General features: G+C 46.0%; 1 protein-coding gene across 35 annotated transcripts in view; it reads right to left on the bottom strand.

Annotated features, from left to right (window-relative positions):
* The window catches only part of FOXP1 (forkhead box P1), a 343,452-nt gene that overhangs the window by 134,820 nt on the left and 185,224 nt on the right, over positions 1 to 23,408 (bottom strand). For 33 of the 35 annotated variants that reach the window (XM_040646262.2, XM_015293120.4, XM_015293117.4 and 30 more), the window contains one exon: positions 15,196 to 15,377. The exons of the other annotated variants lie outside the window; for them this stretch is intronic. In XM_040646262.2, the coding sequence (XP_040502196.1) occupies positions 15,196 to 15,366 (171 nt within the window). In that variant the 5' untranslated portion in view covers positions 15,367 to 15,377. The remainder of the gene's footprint in view (positions 1 to 15,195; positions 15,378 to 23,408) is intronic. 35 annotated transcript variants of the gene reach the window in all.

Genomic DNA, 23,408 nt, shown 5'->3' on the forward strand with positions numbered 1-23,408 from the left:
TCAAAGACATAAAAAGGCACAAGACTTTATCTTCTTTTGTTTAACTGCACCCTGTTTTTTCGTGACGTGTGCCACAGCTTCCATGGAGGTGAGGCACTGTCCCTGGGTAAGAGGAACACACCGCCACCAAACACCCAATTCTGACCCCTCTCCTCTCCCAAGCTGTTTTGATTTCATACTCCCCTACCCTAACCGGAGCACAATAGAGCTGCTTTTTCTCCTCAGCTGTTCCATTCTACAAGCTACTTCAAGAACTCACAAGATAAGGAAGGCAGTTCTCCCTTTCGGTTGATTTTATGCAGATTCTTGCAGCCCACCTCATCATATTTTGCTAAAACAACTGAACGACTCGACGGTGCAAATTCAAGGTTCATGCCTGTTAACGGCCGACAGAGATAATCACGAGATAGGAGCAATTTCCGGTATTTAAACTTTGATAATCCAGTGGAAACTATCCGAGATAATTAATTCTGACTACTTATTGTTAGAACCATCAGAGAAATCATACTTATCTTCGGTCAGTTCTGTAAATAGTTACGTCAGGACGCAAAGCACAACTAAGCCCAGCTCACTCTCAAAGCCACGCGTCTCCTCGTTCCTTCCCCTGCTATGTGTGTCAAAGCAGAAATACCACGTCGCTATTTAACGTGAACCAAACAACACTTGAGGATACAGATCACAGCAGCGAAGTTGCTTTTCCTCCTCCTTCTCCGCTGAGCCTAATATTTGATTACTGTTAGTCAAATCAAGCTTTCAGGCAAATAATCTCCATTTTTTAAGTTAATGAGATGTGGTCATGTCGACAACAGCTCGCAGAAACTTTTAATTCCAATTCCTGCAGGCTGTGCTGGCCTCTTTTACAGCAACCGCTGTATGAATGAGTCAAATTTGCCGAAGTGGCTTATGTAGACAAGTGCACACTTTAAAGAGGCACTAATTAAAAATACCCACCGGTATCATAATTTAAATACCATGAAAATAAACTGTAAAAGTAGCTCAGCTACAATCTTATGGCTTTCCTTAGAGCTCGTTTACTTTAACTCGATGATGTTTTATTGCAGATGTACTCACAGCTAAAAACAATTTTTCGTCTTGGAGGAATTCGAGATTTTGATGTAATTAAACAATTTATGTTAATATTTGTTTCGCGTAAGCTATTAAGCAAGCCCCCCAGAACAAGTGCTAATTGAGGGAGATGGAAAGAAGTAGAGTGCTGAAGTAAGCAGCAAATTCATAGTGTTGATTTACCGCCCCATCAGCAACACCCCCCCTCGCTACAGCTCTCTTTCTTGCTCTCATTCTCTGCTATACAGCTCCCAGCCGCACCGAATCCCATTAAAACGCTTTCCGTGGCTGCTATTATCCATTGCTTTCCTTAAAAAGGAAGCAGAGGGAAAGGCAGAGCAGAGGAGGAGCCTGGTATGCTGCTCGGTGTGCTGCCCTGGCCACAACTTCTCCAAAATCCCCTTTGCTTGTCTGATTTTCGGCCAGGAATGCTTCGGCACAGCTGTAGTGTAACAAAAGCAGACGTGAGAGCAAAAGGAAAAGAAAAGTTGGTGCTGAGAGGGTTAAACCTGTTTAAGGGGTTAAATATGCAATTACCGCTGACTAAAACCAGAGAGACATATAGATAAATAGAAGAAATGAAGTCCCCAGGTTCCATTCAGAAGCCTTCATCACATTACTACCAGACAGAAAACTCTTTAAGTACCATTTTCAGATGTTAAATCATTGTTCGTGCAGCACATATTCTCACTATTCCTGGGGGAACAATATCTGAAGACAGCGTGCTAACAAATGCAATCCAGTAAACAGGCATTTTTCCTCTTGTTGTTAGTACCTTTGTGTTCCAGCTCCCAGCTCTGTCATCCATGCCTTCTCTCTGCTTTGAAGTTAAAGTACTGAATGAGCGTTGTCATCTATTATCCAGAGTGTGCATGTAGATTATAAATAAGAAATAAAAGTGACTTTCAGTACACTGCTTTTGCATTAGCAAGTTGCCTTCTCTGTTACCTCCTCTGTCCTTCATACTTTGCTACCAACATTATATTAAAAACCCGACTTGAAGTGTTTCCTGGAGAATGAGAGACACATGCTATAAAACCCGCACACAGCAGAGACAAAAGTTTTATTGAAACAAACAAGTCGAGCAGTCGCCCAGGTTCACAAGTTCAGCCTCAGAAGGCTGTTAACCCTTATCTGCAGATGTCCTTCAGCTCCCGACACACTCACTGCATCCCTGCTTTCGTCTGCATGCACGCCTCTGAAACACACAGCTATTAATTACACCGGAGCTTATTTACAGAGAGAGCCCTTTTCTACCACTGGTCAATTATTACTAATATTTTCCAGTGTAACCATTCTCATTTTGAGGCCCAGGACAAATGCTCCCACGAGGAGCAGTGCTGACATACTCCAACCCAACCTGCCTGTACCTGGGCAGAGAACTCCTCTCCGTGTACACGCTGAGCTACGGGCTCAGAAGGGCTTCTCCTACTGTTTCATCTCAAGGAATCTGTGACCAAAGACAATCTGTACCTTCAGTTACCATGGCAAAGCCCCTAAATCTTCCCTCTGCCTTCAGCTGGCCTGCAGTTGTTCACCAAGAGCCCACTCATGGCTACAGGGCTTTTATAGCAGGGACAACTGGGTTTGGAAACAGTGATGCCCAAGGTCTGGATCTTAATCTGCATACGCAGCCTGAAGGATGGAAGTTCAGGAAGAAGCAGGGTGCTGGCAGTGCTGGGGGTGGTGGGCACCCACAGACCTGCACTCCTGGATGGGCACAGAGAGCTCCATCCCGGATCAGTGCTGCTGGGGCCACCGGGGCACGGCCGCAGTGCCTTCGGGTCTCACCAGATGCGCCTCTGCACAAGGGAATACAGCCACTGGGGAATGGCATGAGGCTGAGCCCAAAGCCAGCTCTGCCCAGTGACCTGGGGCCACAAAGCCCCTTCAGGAGCGTTAAGCACAAACCTGGGAACCATGCACTTCTCTAAATAACAACAGCACGCTTCTCTAAAAATCACCTAACACATTCCTCACTGCTTATCCACTTCAGAGGGCACATGCCTCCTTCTGCACCTAACTTCCCCTCCCTCCTATGTTAAGCTCCACATCTTGACAGACATTAACTCCTGCATCACAGCTGCACTGTTCCAGGGTGATGGGAACAGAGACCTGGAGAACAGAGCCCATCCAGAAGGAAGTGGACAGGGCTGGATAGGACGCACCACACAGACATGGGCACTGCCCAGGTACCAGCTCAGGCTTCCTGAATACAAGGCCCATCCATACAGCTGCCGGCCTCTGCAGATGGTAGCAGCTCTAGGGACAGGAAGAAGCCCGTGGGCTCTCCTGGCTGGATGCAGGATCCACAGGACATCTGCAGCACAGCCAGACCTGGCCAGGTGAGGAATCTGCGGGGCAGGCACAGAGGAGCTCTCATCCCTTCATCCCTCCAGGTGTCCTGGATCATCCCTCCTTTCATCCTTTTGGATAAGCAGTAATGATATAAGGAGGTTCAGCACAGTCCAGTGATGTTCACCCAAACATATGGGAGCCAGTCCTTTCATAAAATGCTTTGGTAAATGGTTCAAGTCCCTATAAAGACTGGGGCACCGCAGTAACCATTTGCAAGGTTGTTGCCTACCGCCTGTCTCTGTAACATCACAAAGGAAAAATCAGACGGAGAAAAGCAGATGAGAAGAAGAGGCAAATATCCCTTCCTCCTTTTCTACCAGGATAAGAGGAAAATGTGATTGTGCTGAACAGTCTTTCATGAGCAGACAGCACATCTGCCAGCAGCTCAGCCGGCCCGCAGAATCCCACCCTGCTTTCCCAGAGTGAGGGTGCAGCAGACGGAGCGAGATCTCCGGGTGCGAGGCAGGTAGCAGCAATCCCCCACGTCTCACAAGCTCGTTTAACGCCAGCTCTACCTCCCCAGTATGAGGGGATCAGCTCCTAAAGACAAGATCAGAGAAGGTGAGAAGCTGGTCTTAGGAAGCGTGAGATCAGGTACGAAAGGGATTCTTTGCTGTCAAAGCATAATTTGTCAGCTTGTGATAAACCTGAATTGCTTCATATACCAAGGATCACTAGACATTAGCTGCTTTTTATATGGCAATATGGTGCAGAGGATTCAGACGGAATATTGTTTTATGTTGATTGTGATAAAACTCTCTGCAGCTGTGATAAAGCCTGCACACAGACTTTTCATTTGAACCAACGAGTGACACTGGTGTGGGATGCCGAGACGCTTCCAATGCTTTCCAGTGGTTCTATTCAGCCTGGGTAAGCCGGAGCGCTACCCATCTGAGGGGGCTGAATGATGATCCTGCTCCATGCACGCCTCCCAGGTGCACCAGAAAAGGCCGGTCTGCATGCTGGCAAAGCCCACCCCCCCAAGCAGAGGGCTCATGGATCAGGAGCAGCCACCCGTGCTGCTCAGCCAGCAGACAGCCGGGGCCCGGTGGGCTCTGCACTCAGCGCAGGACTTTGCTGTTCTGTTTTCCAACATCTGTCTCAGTGCTTGTCATCTCCCTGCTTTAAACAAATGCACTGCAGATGTCTTGTCTTGTGGACGACAGAGACTTGGCGCAGCCCGGAGCAGTGGCCTCTGAGTGACGGAGCCACAGTTACAGCAGTTGTTATCGGGGTCCTGAGCGGCCTCTGTGCATTAAAAGCGAACTGGGGTTTTACTTGCCCCTTCAATCCTTCTGTTTTGCCCTTCAGATTTTAGGGCTTGATGAAGGCCAGGGCCCGGGATACAGGGATGCAGCCTAGACCAGAAACATGTGGCTTGAGTATCCTCAGAAGATTTATCATTGACATACACAATTAAATAGAAGACACGCTCATTTGCTCATCTTCTGCTCCACGGACAATCTGATACAAGACAGAGGGGATGGGGGGCCATGGTGTGAGGTAAAGACAGACAGCAGAGATCAAATTCCAGCTTGAAAACAACAAAAGAGACACTTCCCAGACTAGGATAGTCTTCTAGAAGAACCAACAGATGAAATGAGATAGACACAAAGAACGAACAGAGATGGAGAACCGTGAGGGCTCTCCAGCATCTCTCCTGCAGCGCTCTTTATAACTAAATCCAGTCAGAGCCGCCACCAGGAGCTCACTTTGTGAGCTGTCCTCACATGTCGCTTCTGGAAGTTCGGCTGGGATGGGTAATGCAGCTAATAAGATCCCAACAGCCTCCGTTTTCATCAGGGCGCGTAAGTGGTGCAATAGCTGCAAGGAGCTGCAGGAAGCCAGGTGCTGGCTGGCTGCTCCTCCTGCTGCTGGGATCCTCACACCGCTGTGCGGCAGCGAGGCCATCAGCCAGCGCCAGCAAAGGCACCACCGCGGGCTCCCGGTGACCTTGGAAGGATCCCAAACGGGAACGCAGCGCGCACTTCCCTGCCCCGGGGAAAGGCACATAGTTCTGCTCACAGCTTACGAGTCGCTGACGTGCAGGCCCTATGGCACAGCCTTGGTAGGCCGTATCTCGTATTTATTGTGCCGAGAGATCGTCCTTGTAATCAATGGGGGAAAAAAAGCAGGTGGTCAGCTGAAAGTCTGAAAAATAGAACCTCTCTGCAAAGCAAACACCATACCTTTCGGAGCAAAGAAAATACTGTAAACAGAGCTAATCACTGCTAAACCCTTATAATCCAGCCCTTGCCCAAGCTAAAGGGCTGGAACCAAGCGTAAAACGCTTCTAAGAGCCCCCTCGATAACCGCAGGAATTGGTGAATCATTTCTCAAGGAAAAGGAAGTATTTTAAATTCCCCAAACTTGCCACGTTGTGAAAAAGGGCTCAACCCTGCCCCACCACGCCGGGCACCGAGCAGCTCAGCCCCAAGGGAAGGTCTGTCACACAGCACAGCCCGCTGCCAGCTGCTCTATGAACACCTGCGGTTGCAGCATCCCCGAACCTCGTGGAGCGGTACGCTCCGTAATATTAATAGGCTCGTATTTACCGTATCCTAAAAGCTAACAATCCCATTGCCAGCACTCATTAAAAAGACAAGAAACTGAAAGGAGGCCGTGGATTATTTCTTCAAGATGGATTCATGCCTAGATTCAGTAAAACCCGCTTTAGTGTTATGATCTACCTCTTCTTTCGAGAACACTGCAAAAGACGAGGCTGCTTTTTGTTGTTTACTGGCTTGGAGGGTTTTTCTTTAGGACCTGTAAGACAGGGTTAAAGACGGGGGATGCTGACCGTTCTACCTGAACAAAACATTTCTGCTGCCCCGCTGGAAGTCTGGGATGATGGCTGGGTCCATCCCAGCCCCAGGGCAGCCCGTGATGCAGCCTGCCCCGGCCCCAAGCACAGAGTTCCCATGCATGAGGCATGCATGATGCCCCACCCACACCGACCTGCCCTGCACGTACACAACAAGCCCAATGCACGTTTACAGTGGGAATTTTTTTACTGCACCCACCAAATAAAAACACTGCGCTTACAGAACTTGTAACTGAGGGCACAGCGTCAGAGAGCAGTGCCATATCGAGCCTCCTCACCAGAAACGTGGAATTTCCACCAAGATTCCACATGGTTGCTTTCCATACACGCTTACCTGCCTCTCTCCGAGCTTCCTTTAAGAGGAGCTGCATGCTGTAGGAGCACTGTGCCGTAGGAATGGGTACGTAATGCAAAAAACCAACATAAAGACATACAGCAGCCACTCTCCCCAGAGCAGAGCTTCTCCTAGGATAGATCAAATCTGACCGGGCACCCCCTGGAAGCAGCCACCACATAACATGGAGACCACTGAGACTGACATTGAGGGTCTGAGTCCTCTCACAAATGAGAACTAAACCCCGTTTGATTTCTTGTTTTTCCTGCAGGACGTTGGACCCCACAGCTTCACAACAAGTCCCATTTACCTGCCCCCATGTCCATCTGACCTTTCTCCTCCAATGAATGACTTAATTCTGTGGAAGCAAAACTATGAGACGATGACAGCTTAGAAACGTAAGTGCCCTGGCTTCGTATCTGAGAGAGCAGCCCACACCCCAAAGCTGCGGGGCTGCTGCTGGGTAAGGTGCCAGCAGGTCCTGGGGGAATCCGCCCTCTGCCTTCAGTCCCCTGAGGAGCAAACAGCTACAACAGCCCTGCCCCGTTTCTAGCATGTACCTGAGCGACGGCTAGAAACGAGGTTAAAAAGCATGAATGTCAGATGGTCAGCAGTGCTACTACATCACGCTGGCTCTTTCATGGCATGGTTTTCTTTATAACAGATGAAAACAAGGAAATTTTAAGGAAAACTTATCTGAGCACATCAGCAACAACCACATTCCTTCAGCCTGTGATCACTAATTTGAGCAGGAAGGGGGTTTTTGCCCTTCTTTTCCTGGACTTCATTTCCAGGTACAGTTTGTTAAAGCCTGAAATCCCACCTGAACTTTGGCAAGTCTTTAAAAAAAAAAAGAAAGAAAAAAAAAGACCATTACACAAATATTTGGCTAAGTGACCCACCGCAATTGCATAACAACAGTCAGAAGCTGTGTTTTCACGTATGAGCCCCAGAGGTTTTATCCGAAATAAAATCCTGATTATTTCAGAATCTGGAGGCAAAGTGTGACCTCTCTCTGCATCTCCAAATCTGAAGCCCCCCTGTTGTGCCCCTCAGTAACGATGCGTCTTGCTAGGAAAGAACGAAATCCTTCAAAAGCATGCTTATTAAATGAAATAAGGTAAGAAGGCCCCAAATACACCTGCAGGAATTAGTTTATGCTTGAAGTTCTGTCAGAAGAGGTCACCCAAAATTAGAGATGCACCCATCTGTCAGCACACGCAGCCCATCTCCAAGCATGCAAGTGTCCTCTGCACGTCCGTACGCCCAGGAATGCATCTGTCTGTAGCAGTCCTCGATCCTTATGGTCACTAAATGAGAACCAAGGTCATGCCAGCACTCAGACAGAAGGAATGATACCCACGTTGTGCATCGTGCTCCTCCGTTTGCCTGAGAAGATCTGCCCCTGCCGAGGGCTGGGGGCCAACAGCAGCACTGCACTGCTGAGTTCTGCAGCACGCTGCTGGATGGGTTACACAGCCTGACTCCCTCCAGCCGCCCCTTTACAAACCTCACACTTCCAAGAGCCCAGAAAAAAAAAAATCTTGAAAAGAAGAAATGTGATTAAAAATAAATTGAAAAGCCCAACTTGTAATAAAGCTGGCACTTGCCCCAGGCTTCAGAAGTGTCTGACACATGACACTGACTTTACAGACACTCTACAGATACGATATATAGCTTTTATAGGAAAAAAAGAAAGGTATATTTGCACTATTTAAAGCAGGTTAGAAATACATTTTATCTTTTGAAAATGCAGGGAGCCTGGTTAACAAATGCAGAATGCAGCAACAAAACAAGCAACGCTCATCCCGCTCAGCTCTCATTACATAATGTCACTATTTACACTGAGCATCCCCAAACTACCTTCTGTTAATTTCTTTTAATTAATGGGGTATTCACATGTTGCACATTTTACTTTGTATCCCGATCTTTATTTACACCATTACTGTTATAAATTACAGCCATGCTGCTGATACTCTTTGCACGTGCTGTGATACCCAATGGAGCTCCACAGGAGGAAGAACATAACACAGCAAACCGCGGCGTTTGATTCCGTTCTCATTTAAACCTATTCAAGTCAGACAAAACTCCACTGAAACCAACAGCTCTGCTCGTGGAAACCAGCACAATTCTGCTCGCATGCACTGCCAAGCAACCTCCCTGCATGCAGCGTGTTCCCAAATCAAGTTAAATTGCTTTTAAGATATCGGCAATGCGCGCAACTTTGTGTTAAACTGCTTCACCTTAATTCTGCAAGGTATTCAGGCACATGCCGGGTTTTACTGGCAGGAGACACAGTGTGACCTTACTGAGCACTGATGCTCTCACATTTAGGCACACGCTGGTGACAAAAAGGCCACGATGGGGAACACTTCCATGCCAATGAAAGACTTCCTCCCACCCTAACAGGCACGCTGCCATTTTAAGCTCGCTGTATCACAGGTTTGGCTGCATTGTTTGTTAGATAACCCCTAAGTACGGAGATCAATGGAGGAGGAACGGTCTCTAATATTTTAAATAACATCAATCCTTAGAAAGAGGCTTTAATTTGTATCTGATGCCTACTGAGCGTCTCTCTCAGGGTATACATGCGCTGGTGAGCAGCTTTGAAGCGTTCCTTTGTGTGGTTTCCCTAAACAGAACTCCCGAATGGGTAACTTTTTTGCTTACGAGTAAGCATAAGCAAACAGAAGGGCAGAGAGCACACCTACGAAAACAGCTGGGAACAAACACGCCGTTGCTGAATTTTCACAGGAGATGCGAGGTTAAAAAACAAACCTGCAAACATATTTCAGAAGTTACAGCTCTTCAAAGAGCCCGCATAAACCCAAGCGATTACTGCAGGATTTTAAGTTGCCTTTAAAAGTAAAAGCAGCTACTGTAAAATAAATAAATAAATAAACAAATAAATACAGAAATAGACATCCGCAGTCTAAAAAGGACTCCCGGATTTGGCTGTGCACGTAATCCAGGTGATTGCACACCTAACGGCCCAGGTTCTGCACGTACATGCTTGTACACGAGACTGCAGAGCTCGGGGTGCCAACGTCAACGTGCTTTCAGGACTCAGAGTTACGCAGTTATTTACCGAAGACCTCAGAAGTGAAATAAAAAAATAAAATAAGGCCAGAAAAAAACCTCAGTGATGGCAACAAAGTGGTGGTTCCCCCTCTCCCCTTCCACACCTAGAGAAAATGTAAGGCTTGTTGATGTCAATAAGAACTTATGACAAAGACATCACTGATTGTGAGGATAGGGAACGCTGCAAGAATGTTCTCAGCACGGGTCATTGACAAGAGAACTAAAAATTGAATTATGAAGGAAAAAAAAATCACTGATTCTAAAATCCAGGCAACGTAGCCAGCCTATGTTAAAACTTATTTAATTTTTCCAGTGCTGCTTCACTCCTAAGCTCTCAGAGCCACAGCTTTTCCATTGAAAAGCAAAAGACATTTTACGCACAATTTTCCCTCTACTAGAAAGAGGTATATTGTGTCCTTCAGTGAACATAAAATTGATATTATCATCTCTTAGTTTATATCTCACTACTTAACCTTCAGATTAAAAGTTATTAGATTTGAATGACTAAAAAGACATCATGTCACCTTCCATTCAATGATGGGAGATCGGAGAACTTGAGGGAAAAGTCTGAATGATAAAAGCACGAAGTTACCAGGAGCATGAAGTTGGTTTTCACATTCTCTGATACAACAGCACAGCCGTACAAATGCAGCAATCTTTTCATGATGTAATCATCAATTATCAGCGTACTACAATGCAAAATCAGACACATTCCCAATAACCTGCATGTAGTTTAAACGACAGTCTCCAATGGCTCTTTCAATAGCAACAGCAGTTTAATAATTAGGCTTTATGTCTCTTTGGTCAAAATGACTCAACACGGACACTCCCTTCAAGTCTAACAAACAAATTTGGTCTAACCCAGTTATGTCAATACGAAACAAAGGCTTTATCAAGGATCTGGTTTAGCAGTTTTGTTCGGGGGAGATAAGTCCACACCGTGATCAATGGGACCATAAAACTCCTGATGCAGTTTGTAACCCCTCCTCAAGGGCTCCGGGAAAAAGATGGAACTCGGTAACCTATTTAAAAAAATACCATAGCATTCATTAATTTACACCATGATAGTCAGAATTCTTTGTAGCCTAATCGTCAATTTGATCTCTCAACAATACACCAAGCCTTCCACGTCACGTACATTCTCCTCACCTTTGGACATGAAGAAAATCTGAAGAAGCCACATATCCCCTGTGGGGTTTGCTTTCCTCAGTCTAACACTCCTCATCTCAACCGTTCTTGGAACAGCTGCAGCTAAAGAGCCGAGCCGTGCCGTCTTCATGTGATGCCACCAACACTGCAAGGACAGTCAGTGGGGCCGACTGTGAAGAAAGCACTGAGTTGGGCACAGACACCAGAACCTAATCCTGTGCATGAACAAAACTGCTCTTCTCGTTTGTATGGAATAAAAGAGTAAAAAATACAAACCGGGATGCACTGAAAATTATATACAACTTTTTTTTTTTTTTTTTTGTGGATACATGCAAAAATGGTATCTACTCAAGCTCTCCAGAAAGTTCAAAATGACACTTCATGAGTGTAGTTCAGCTTAAAGACAAAAGTGGAGACAAGAAACTTCCCCACAGTTCCTTATATAAACTGCCTCCTTGTTTCTCCGTGTACCAGTTGCATCCATATTGTTCCAGTTTGTCATAAATGCAGTCACCTTGTAACCCCTTTTATCAAGCAATCTATGCACTACCTAAGAGTACACTACACTTCATCAGACAAGCTATAGGTTTACATTATACAAACATCCCAATTCTGCCTGCTCAGCGCAGGCTGTCAACAAACGCAAGCAATTGCAAAACAGCAATGTGTGTTTTTTTCCTTAAGCGAGCACTGATACGAGCCTGCCAGTTCTGCAAAATAAACTCTTTGCAATCTCTGCAGCTAATCTGTCAACAAATTACTATTAAAGCCATACCCCCTAAAAGTTCAAAAGCATTCTGGGTTAGACAAAAGATCCCGCGTTAATACACTCGGGGGGCAGGACTTGAAGGTACAGTATCAAAGTGTGGTGGTATCAATCGCTATTGGTGCGGGGAGGTTTGCATTCCTGCCACCACGCAGCACAGCACTCGGTGTCTTGCTGCTGCTTATCAGCATACAACTTTATAATCATTCTCTTTGTCCAATTCATATTACTCTTTCTCTACTAACAACATGAAGAACACTTTAGTGAACAGTCCCAAGGATAAAAATACATCATAATAAATAATTTTTATTTTATAAGCTAAAAAAACCTGACTAGAACTGAACTATCAAGCCTTCTATTTCTGTAGACATCAGAAACTACTGAAGCGGCTAAAGCTGTGATCATCTATATTAACAGGCAGTCTGTCCCCACGACTTTATTTCTTGCTCCCTGGTAACCAAGCTGCCCTACCACTCTATGTGTATTGCCCAGCCTCCCTGGCTCAGCCCAACCTGCAGCTCATGGCTGGCTCTGGCACCTGCTTTGCACCACGCACGTGTTCAGAAGGGCGCCCAGGAGTCACCACAGATGCTGCCAGATGTACCTGGTGCCCCGCTCTCAGGCTTTCAGCCCCTCACTTCTGTCCCTGTGGGCACCCTGGGAACAAGGTCATGAGCCCTGCCGCCTGACTTCAAGCCAAACACCCACTTCTGTCTCCCGAGGAAGTCTGATGACCCAGGGGACCTTAAGGACTATGCCAGGTGTTAGAGGAGCTCACCACAACCCGGCCCATCCCACCCAACTCTGCCATAAGCCATCCACTTCTGCATGGTGCCAACTGCCTATAGAGCCAGTGACAGGAAGGCAATTCCTCCCATCCCAGCAGGTGCCAAAACCCCACAGAAAAGCCTGCCCTCCCTCTTAGGCGGGGCCTGAGGGTGATTTCTCTCACACATATCTACATTCTTATATAATTCTTCCATAGGTAGTCGCAAAGGAGCCACCTGTACTGCTTTTGCACTTCAGAAAGTATCTTGCTTCATGATTACAAAGAGTAACGTCAGTGTGAGCTGTGCATCTCCATTTCAGAAGATTGCTAACACCAAAATAATTTTGCACCACTCTGTCTCCTTGTACCCACAGATGACACGGAAAGCAAAACTTGCCCTACGAGCCCTCCTGCACTTGCCACAAGAGAGCCCACACTGCACGTCACTCCTTCGGACACAGGAACATCTGCGGTGCTCCAGTTCTCCATGATAAAATATTTACAAGTTTGTAGACCCATGAAAGCATCCTAAAAAATGTGAAGCATTTCTGTTTTCCTTTCTCATCGTAACAAAGCTATTAGTTCTCATAAATTCATAAATCTAACAAAAAATGTGAACCAGAACTCGGTGCAGATGCTCTGCAGGAGCAGCTGTAGGCGTTGCACCGCTCAGCCGCGCTCAGAACCACCCCGAGCAGCACAGCCCAAAGGAGCGCCGCTGATTTTTGTTCAGCCAAAACAAGTGCCAGGTGGCAAAAAGAAAAGATTTGAATGAAATTCTCTTAAGGAATAGCTGTTTAATTCAGAACTCATTCATTCGTATTGAAGAAGCGTTCTGTAGAACGCATTCTGTTAAGTGACCTGAGAGCATATGTTGTATATGGAGAAACATCTAAACATTATGCTCCGTGTTGCGTGTGTATCTGTAAATGCTTGCATTAGCTGTCTGAAAACAACGGGTTTTTCTTCTTTTCAGTATTTAAAAATATTTTACAAACATAAAGATTGATATTTTTGTGCTAGCTCCGATTACTCTTTTGTTATCAGATCTCTCTGAGTAAGCGTTTCAAACTTTGCAATCGACTTGCTCTTTCAAAGACAAACCAAGAAACCGGAAAGTTACCCATCAGAACCGATTACCAGAAGGATCCAACCACAAAACATAAAGGTCTTTTAAGCACCGGAGAACAGAGAGCTGATGGAATGCACCCACTGGGCTGGCAGAGGATGAGCAACCAGGAGCTGGAGCTGCAGAGCAGCCCTGGCTGTGCCCAGGACCACTCAGTGATCCTGCTGCTCCATCACTGCTTGCATAGGCGGCCACCGGCCAACACAGCCACCGCACGTGGTTCTGGTGCTATGGAAAGGATTAGGAACAGGGAGCATAAGAGGAACAGCAGAGGTCTGCACGTTGCTGGTCTGCAGTGCCCTACTCTGTGTGTGTGTGTGTGTGTGCTTGTGTCCTCTGTGCATTGCTGTGCACAAAGCGGGCAGGCGGCAGCACTGGAAAATTCCATCGTGCCCCTATGGAAAGGCAGCGTAATTAACTCATTTTGATATCAAGCCTCTTTAAGAAGAGACCTTTGCGTTGAACATATTTCACTGTTCGAATCCTCTTCTACTGTCCTATATTAATCAAAGCTGTAACCCCTGTTGTCTTTGCACTACGAATCAGAATGTGCCCCTGGCGAAGAATGAGGGAAAAGTCAACAGGAATTAAGTTTCAGTGCAACTGTTTACTCAACTGTGGCCTGCAGTTATTGAAATTTTATCCGTGGTTTTGTGTGACTACTGCAGTAATGAATTCAGCATGGCTGTGATTTTCTCACTGATGGTATTCTCACTTCAAGTAAAAACCTGTACGATGAAAATAACTGAAACAACCAAAGTCTGTGCTTTTAGTATCATCTGTTTTCCTGACTCGTTTAATTACGGCAGCTTTCTGTCTTAGGCTGGCAAACCGGGTCCCCTGCTCCTCGACAAGCCTCCAGTTTGCTTTGTTTTTGAGTGCAGGTTTTCCTTCTCCTCAACAACCAGCTAAAAAGATCACAGTACGCTTAGGGGAGCCTTAACCAGCTGCCAATCGCTTATTTAAAAGGTTTTAAGAATGCTTATTGCATTAGAGAAAGTGAGGGTTAGGCTAAGTGTATTCACGGTGGCTCCACCGCCGCCTTTGTTCCCAAACACATTAATGACACGTGCCCAGCACTTCAGTGCAAAATTTCCTGAGAGGGCTGCGAAATTTTATCAAGAAAGAAGACAAAACGTATTATAGGGATAATTCATGCTGGTGAACATGGTCACTTCCCAGAAAACACACTAATTAAGATACAAAGGGAAAGCCCTGACACATAATTTTGTTGCTTCTTGTGAACTGAAAAGAGTACTGACGCACGGGGTGTTTATTTATTTACCCCAGAGTTCTGCCACAGCAGATACCTCCACGGCCTTTCTCTCTAATAGGAAACATTCTGTTGATAGAGGTTGCTAGGTTATATTAAAAATTGTTGCAAAAACAAAACTTAACGTTAGTGTGTTTTCCACCCAGTGACACACTGTGGAAACCAGTTATTTGTACACAGTGGTTCACCCGATCGCTGCCACCAGGCTCAGCACACTCAGGCAGTGGGAGTGAGCCCTGATTCCAAAGGAACCCCAAGAAGAGAAGTCAAACGTTCCCCTGTACACAGCGACTGCAATCCTCTACAGACAAAAATGTACAGAATGTGGTAGGCAGGTCCTGAAAGCATCCTCTGATCGGCGAATACAAAGGGGTTGGGAGATGTTAAATGCTTCGTGGTTTTTTTTTTTTTCTGTCGGTAGGAAAATTGTAATATGTCTTACAGTACCTGCTGTTGCTGAAGATGTGTTAAATCTGCAGCCCCAATTTCAACTGAAGGTGTCTCGCCGTTTGATCTCACCTCCCGTAGGCTGCACTCTAGTAAGTGGTTGCCACCGCTCGCTCCATTCTGAATGGCTGAACCGTTACTTTTTGTCTCAGTCCCAGATTCTTGCATCATGACTCAAAAACCTGAAATAATTTAGGGGAGGGGAAAAAAAAAAAAAAGCAGCTGTTAAAACAGTTGCTGTATATAAGGAGACATGCCCTGTTTTAAATCCTGCCAAAACTGTAAACATTTGTCATTTCCCTTCATACGATTTATCCTTCATTAATGGTTCATGCTACTAGTTTATGTTTATTTATCTGTTGGTACAGCTATAATTTTAGTAAGTTAGTTCAGTTCTAAATATAGTATTATTTGCTCAACATCTTTTTTCCCTTAGAGAAAAAAAAATATTTTCAAACGAACACACAGAATCCATAATTAAATTTCTCTAGTTACATCTGGATGCTCCCCTTTGCAACGATGAGTCATCCCTTGCAACATGTGATGGACAGCATCAAGAACATGACACACAGTATGCAGGGGCAGGTAAGGGAAGCGGTGCTCAGCACTTCAGCTTCCATCCCCAACTTTTATTCCTATGAAGCCATTTCAACTGAATCTGGGATGTTCTGGAGCAAACTGCTTCAGCTGCTCATAGTCTTTTTGGCCATTTTCTTGGATTTGGTTTGACTTTAGAGGCACTATGGTATTACAGCAAAGAGGCTTCAGATTTATTTGCAGCAAACTGTGCATTTGGCTAGGTACCATCATGGTAGTCACAGCTATTCTCAGCCAGCCAGTACGCTGCCTTCAGCTCTTGGTGGACGGCTGGCCAGTTATGTCGGTGAGCCGCAGATCTCCCAGCAAAGAGGAGGAGGAGAATCTGGAGCAGGACTGCCCAACTGCTAGCCCGGGGTCTCTCGGGATTCGCGCATGTTTCTGTGAATTAACTGGAAGGACTCAAGCACAACAAGACCCCAAGCAAAGCACGTATGCCCGTTTCCAGCTGCAAACTGCTACCTTTGAGATGTCTGATGAGTTGTTTTATGGGCATTTCCACCTGCTATGCCCTAAGTTACAGGATTTGAATGTAATTAACGTGTTTCCTCCAGCCCATCCCTCCTCTCTGTCTTCAGAAGGAAGAATAAATATCCTTTCTGGCACACAAGGGACAAAAAAAACAATCTTAAAGGGAGAAAGAAAACAATGCATTTCTAATGTAGTACCAGGAGAAATCACTTTCCCCAGGAAGCCCACAGGAGCACTGCCTGGGGACAAGGACTCCTTCCATCACCAGTTCCTCAGCCATCATGACCATTAACCAGAGATAAATCAAGAAGGAACTGATGCAGCTCCTTTCCTCCCATCTGAATCTGGGGTCAAGGCTCAAGAGAGAAAGTGGAGTATTTCACTCATTTACCCCAGCACGAAAAGGACCAGGTAAGACTGCATTCGGTGAAACCCAGAGGCTCATTTTTGTTGGGATGTCACCATCATGCACTGCACTGAGGAGGTCCTGAGGCAGAGCACCCGGCTGAGCAAGGACACATAGAGGAAGGGCTGCAGGGCCTCCAGCAGATACCACCATGGAAAGAGATGTTAAAAGCAGTGTGCTCAAACAGTAAACAAAAAAAAAAGGACATTTCATTCCCAAACCCCTTCTGATGCAACACACTGACTGGAGGCAAGAACCTGAACAAACTACTATGGAGAGGAGGGGAAAGTGCCGACCAGAGCTTGGAGATGCTTTGAAAGCAGAAAGAGCAATGCACCCCACCATGGAGCAGATCCATAACTGCCCAATCACCATTTGTTGGTTTGCTCTTCTGAGCAAAATATCCCCAGGTCGCAGAAAAAAATTCACAAAGAAACTGGTAAAAAAAATTATTCATTGCCTTGAGGACTGCAAAATGCTCCTGGAAAGAAACAACAGTAGCAGTTGCTACAATTTTTCCACCCTACAGGACTGAGAAAAGGATGGATTACTTCTAGGACATGGTAACACGAAGATCACTGAGCTCCGAGAGCTTTCTCCAGGACAGACTTCAGTCTCCCTCCTACACCCCGAGTCCCACAGGCAGTGCCCACCTAGGAATGGAGGGTGCAAGGCAAACACTAGGACATTGAAAAGAAAATCGGGATGATTTGCACTTTCAGGGCTCTGTTCACACACACAAAAAATATTTTAAAAGCAGAAGTGAACAACTCTGAGCAAATTTTTATCTAAGAATGCCCACTTACGGTCTGTTGACTTCAATATGCCTTCAACTGGACACCAATGCACAACAAATCCACTCTGCTGAAATGCCCGCGATGGAAAACAGAATTTTCGAGGGAGTGAAGATAAAGCTGTTTATTTCTTCACTGTAGTCAAATGTGAGTTGACATAAATAATCACAGTTTGGTTTGATCATTAAGCGTCAATGTCATGAAAATCAACGTGCGAGAGCTTTCTGCAAGAATGATTATTATTTGTCTGTTTGAGCACACCTAAATGAGCGGAGGTGATGGTATGCCGAGGATGGCTGAGATAATTGTCTCACTTCAGCACAGAGGAGCAGGCCTTGCAGAAGCCTATTAGTGAGGTCTGTCGTTCAAAATCGTGAAAGAAAAAAGCAAATCAAGGTTGACTTCATGCAACGTGATTATGTTCCGTGGAAACTGAAGGGAAGCTCTGTCCCTGGTGCCACAGTGATTCTGGCCTGAGCGCAGCCCAAAGTGAGCAGAATGGTGCCAAAGAAGCTGTTATGCATAATGACTTATTATAGGAAATGCCGTGCCCCACAAAAGCTTCCATGACATACAAGATACCATATTCTGACTTTAGAAATTTAACGGCAAAAGAACACATCCACGTTCCACAAAGCAGAATGACTCTCATATCAATTCTGCAAAGGCAGATGTATTTTAACAGCCTAAAAATAGATGGGCTCTTATCAACGCGGATATCTTTTTTTCATAACAAAACTATGCTACTCCACATCAGGGGTGGATACAGAATGACTCTTCAGATCGTTAAAGGTGACACGATGTTTCTCCCCTAAGCAGGGTCCAAAGCTAAGCTGCAGTATAAACAACAACAAATTTCTTGTGAAATTTAATCCTGAAATCCAAGGGCCGGTATTAAACAAACTGTTCTTCTATGACTTAATGTCAGCTTCATTTAAAAGTATCGCAACACAGATTGATTTTTTTTCAAGATTCTGGTCTTAACCTGCACAAAACCTTTCCCAGTTTTGATGCATAGCCAAAGCCAAAGCCACAGGGGTTTGGCCCATCTCTCTGTTTAATACCTTACGTTCAAGGTAATGGGGTAAAACTTCGGTGGAGAGGAACCAAAGTGTTGCACACTATCAGCAGCAGGACAACAGCAGCCATCGCCCAGATGATTTGGAGACAGCTGATTTTCCTAAGGGCACAGTCAGAACTGAGAGAAGCACGGGTCGGATGTGAACTCTGGCTGAGTGAAAACGACCTTCCTGAGGATTCCAGTGTCAGTGTTTGGGGTCAAAAGACAGAACCTGAAGGAGCCCTAATTTTGAAAATGCTCTGTGCTAATAATTCATTTTTTAAAAAGTCTTTAACGTCACAAAGACCAGATGCTGCAGATACACATCCCTTAGCTCCACCGGACTGTTCAGATGAGCAAGGTTAAGCACGGAGATCAGCAGGCAGGAGGTGGGCACTGAAGTGTGCAGTTTCTGCAGTTCTGCTACCAGTATACTTTCTAAAGACCAGGCAGCGTTGTTTAATGTCAGCAGGAGGGAGGATTTATCGAGTGACGCACCCGTCAGAGCTGGGACCCCCTACAAGTCTGAAAGGCTGAAGGACAGATACTCAGCTGTGTTTGGATGCCAACCCATACAATGAGGCATCTGGAAAGATACCTTTAGGACTCCTCAATAAGCAAAAAGCACCAACGGACACTTTTAAGAATCTCATCACCATTAAAACACTATCCCTTGGGACCAGGGACATCCTGCTTTAAATATGCTTCCAGACACAACCTGGACTACGTAAAGATGATGATTTTGTTTTGGCTATTAGCATTTAGAGGTTTATCTAAATACACCTAGAATCACAGAACCATTAAGGTTGAAAAAAACTGCTAAGGTCATCCAGTTCAACTGTCCGCCTACCACCAATACTGCTCGCTAGACCTAAGTACTACACCTACTCTTTCCTTAAACACCTTCAGGGACAGTGACTCCACCACCTCCCTGGGCAGTCCATTCCAGCATCTGATCGCTCCTTCAGAGAAAAAATTCTTCCTGATATCCAATCTGAATCTCCTCTACAGAACTTGAGGCCATTCCCTCTGGTCCTATTGCTAGTTACCTGGGAGAAGAGGCTGACCCCCACCTCGCCACAACCTCCTATCTGCACATAGAGTTCACTCAACATTTCTGTCCCCTGGGAACAATGCTAGAACAAAAACGTTGTCATAGCACATCCCCTCTTTGTCACATTTGTGAAAGATTTTAAGCTAACAGAAAGTTCGGTCTTTATTCCAGGGCAGTTAATTAAGGTTGACCAAGTCAGGCAGAAGTAAATTAACTTGGCTGATCAATTATTTATATGAAGCAGAATAAATGCCCTTAAAGAACTTGGCCCAGCCATAAAAGCATGTGTAAATTAAGCTAAACAGAGATTTATAAAACATATTTCTAGTTGTATGGAAGAGTTAGTGGTAAAATCAGCTTTAAGTAAGTGATCAAATGACAAGATCTAGTCCTAAATTCTCTAGCAGGCTCACTACCATACCGGCATCATTAATAAGGGAAAATTCTACCTATTTGTTGCAAGCAGTTCCCCCAAGCAAGCTCAGAACTAACTTCTGAGAACTCCTCTGTCAAACTACAAAAACAGAACAGTGCTTGGAAGCACTTCACAGCAAAGCAATGCTACAAAGGCAGGATTTTGCCTCTTGAAGACTAACGTGCTCCAGAGCACAGACGGCAAGGCAATGCAAAAGCAGGAGCAAAGCTGCTTCTTACCAACTGCACAGGCACACAGGCAGAGCAAAAGCAGCCTGATGCTTCCAGCGCTGCCATCATCAGCAATGGGGACTATGATGGCTTTCTGGGACATGACTGACAGACCCTTTCAGGCCCAGTACCCCGTGGCAAGCACCACAGGCTCCAGGTCCCACCACCAGCACTGCTGAGCTTCTCCAGGAACATGAGTCCCGTGGTGAAGCTGAACCCCCCACACAGTCACCCTGATGGCTGCTATGTCAGCAAGGCAGCCAGAAGCACCGTCCCACCAGCCATGGGCTCGGTAAAACAGGGTTCATGTGTGGACATTAAAAGCCTTGTGTAAGATACGGCTTTGATCTTCCGAGGGGGAAGGCGTACAGATGTTCAGCTGCTCATTTACTAAATTACAGCATGTCACAATTAGCCGTGAATCAGCCAGCTTCACACGAGCCGCTCAAGGGCTGCCACCACGGTGAGCACAGGAGCAGGATAGGGAGCTCGTGCTGTCCAGGTGGGCCCTGCTTTAGTGGGCAACACTGGTGCCAGGTGACACCTCCAGGGCTGTGTTTGAGGTTGGCACCCCGACTCGAGGCATGACTTAACTCCAGTGCTCACCTCAAGCTCACCAGCTCCTCAGCTCACAAACCCCAGAGCTCCTCACTGCAAATGGGTCAATAGCCATCAGGCTTAGAGTTTTCAGTAGCCACCATTTCTCCTGCTGACAGGGTTTATTTTTAGATATAATTATGTACTAAGTAACTACAGAACAACTTTTATAGGGTACCTTTGGATGAAACTCCATTGGAGGCCACTCACCTACGTGCTACTGGTGCCTGCTGAGCTGAGCAGGGGCGCAAGAAAGGAGACCTGGCTGCAAAGAGCAAGGGGTGGCTGTAAGAAGCAAAACAGCGAGGCTCGAAGCAAGTCAGGCTGCTGTTTTGGAAAGCCATGCTGAGTCATGGCCAACCACGGTGCTCCTTGGAGAGGCAAAGCAGGAGCGAGGGAAGAGCGCATCGCGTCCGGGAAGTGAGGAAGGAGGGAACAAAGAGACGGAGACAAGGGGAAATCCTTTGATATTTCCTCAGCTTAAAGAGGTAATTCAGTGCATTAAAATGGATCCTTGAAATTTCAAAGGATAAAACTCACACAACAAAGATTGTCAAGAGTGCTATTTTCTAGGATTAGAACAAAAATGTATTGGGATTTGCTATATGATCTTACATGGCTGAGCAAGGCTGTGTACTTGCTGTTATGCAAGCATCGTCTTCCGATACAGAATTTTCATAATTATAACAGAAAGGCGTAAATTTTCTAATGCATGGCAGTTCAAAAAGTAATCAAGAGAATGAGCCTGAGGGCTATTTTAATGTATGCAAAGCTAGTGACCCACAGTAAATGGGAGGTAGGCTTCAATGAATGCAAAGTAATGCACACATACTAAAGACCTGGTCTGATGAGGGACGGCTAAAATTAACACCCAATTAATTTCCGAATTGACAAACAAATGAAACCCATAAATCTACTTTCTCATTAATTTTCTTGTGGTATAATTTAAAGCAGTAATATGAGGGCAAAAACTGAGCATTATCCATCATAAATATCAAAAAAGATAGCACTGTAACACCATAAATTATGCATATTACCTGTTGTTAAAAATGATTAATGTATTATCAACTTTATCATGCACTGTATATGTCTAGACATATCTAAAATCTGAAATTCCATTTAGTGCTTTGGAAAAAGGGTGCAGAATAATCGAGACTATCCACAGAGCATCCTCAGGTTTGCACCGGGAGCCCAAACCCAGCTGTGCCACGCTGCCTTAGTGTGAGATCACAGTCAAGCAACCATCAAGAAGCTGTCACTGCAGGTACACCTAAGGAAATCAGTTCTACTGAGGGTGTTGCTGACCACAAACATTGAGGACAGAGAACAACCAAATCCAAAGAAAACTCACTGAAATGGGCATTAAAAGCTTGCCAGTTGCTCATTTCAGAAGAGCCAGAGCTGATCCGCATGACAAGTTCGTGCACCAAGTCAGACTGAACGGCGCAGGTAACAGCCTCACTTCTTTGCCTCAGATACCTCTTAGAGAGATCTGTGTCAGTTCCCAGTCCATAACTTGTGAGCTGGGACTGGATACAAAAGCCACGAGAGACCATCTTACACTTGGCTGCCTGATGCGGCCCACAATGACTGCCCGGCTTGCTCTAGCCATTCACACAACCCAACTCTGGCTGAAGACCTGAGCGTAGGGCAGGCAGGATGGACAGCTCAACCTTCCCCAAACAATCTTTGTGCATCCTCCTTTCTTTTAACATTTTCATGCAGAAATTATTCCTAGTCTGACCACAGATAAATAAATCCCCTTTGTACCACCAGCTCCACCCAGCAGGCCAGCTCTAGAAACCCACACTCAGCAAGAAGTTTGTGTGATGGCTGCAGGAGGCTCGGAGCTGGGCTGCCTGCAGGGACTGGCGGATGGGCTGCACCACTGACATGGCAGCACTGGCAGAGTGAGCTCCTTCCTCCTCCTGGGCAGAGCCATCCTTCCGCCATGAGCTCAACAGAAGTACTCATCGTCAGTACGACAGGGATCATCTCCTGCTTGGAAGGAACAGAATGGGAAGCCCAAAAAAGAACCCCAAACCAAAAGAGAACTCGAGTTTCACAGTGCCACCACGCTCCTCCTCAAATGCTGCCAAGTGACCTGGGACAGCAGCACCATTAGGAGTTGGCCCCGCAGGAGGACGGCCCCACTGCAGGGTCCCTGAGGCACACACACCGGCTCTGGGGTGGGACAGAGGGCTCAGGGTTGGTTCATGCATACCGCGTGCAACGTGAGCTCTTGCAGTCTCTGTCCCAGAAAAGAAGGTGAGCAGAATATTCGACTCAACAAAAGGGCAAAGTTGCATGTAATAAATACGTAAATGTGGTCAGCTTATGAGGCAGCATGGACTGTGAGACAGCAAGATGACTCCAAACCTCACACGACTCAGTGCTGATTGCTGAGCAGTTACAATCCCACCCCCAGCATACCTCCAGCGAAGCATCTCTAACCCCACCGGCCTCCAGAAGCCAAAGCCACCCTGAAGGCAGACAGTGCTGCACGACACAGCCCTCACTTCACTGCTTCAACACGGCAAGGACCGGGTCTAGCTCAGTATTCCCATTTTAGAAATGTATATTCGAGGT

This window comes from Gallus gallus, chromosome 12 (genome assembly GCF_016699485.2).
Source record: "Gallus gallus isolate bGalGal1 chromosome 12, bGalGal1.mat.broiler.GRCg7b, whole genome shotgun sequence".
Classification (NCBI taxonomy): Eukaryota; Metazoa; Chordata; class Aves; order Galliformes; family Phasianidae; genus Gallus; species Gallus gallus.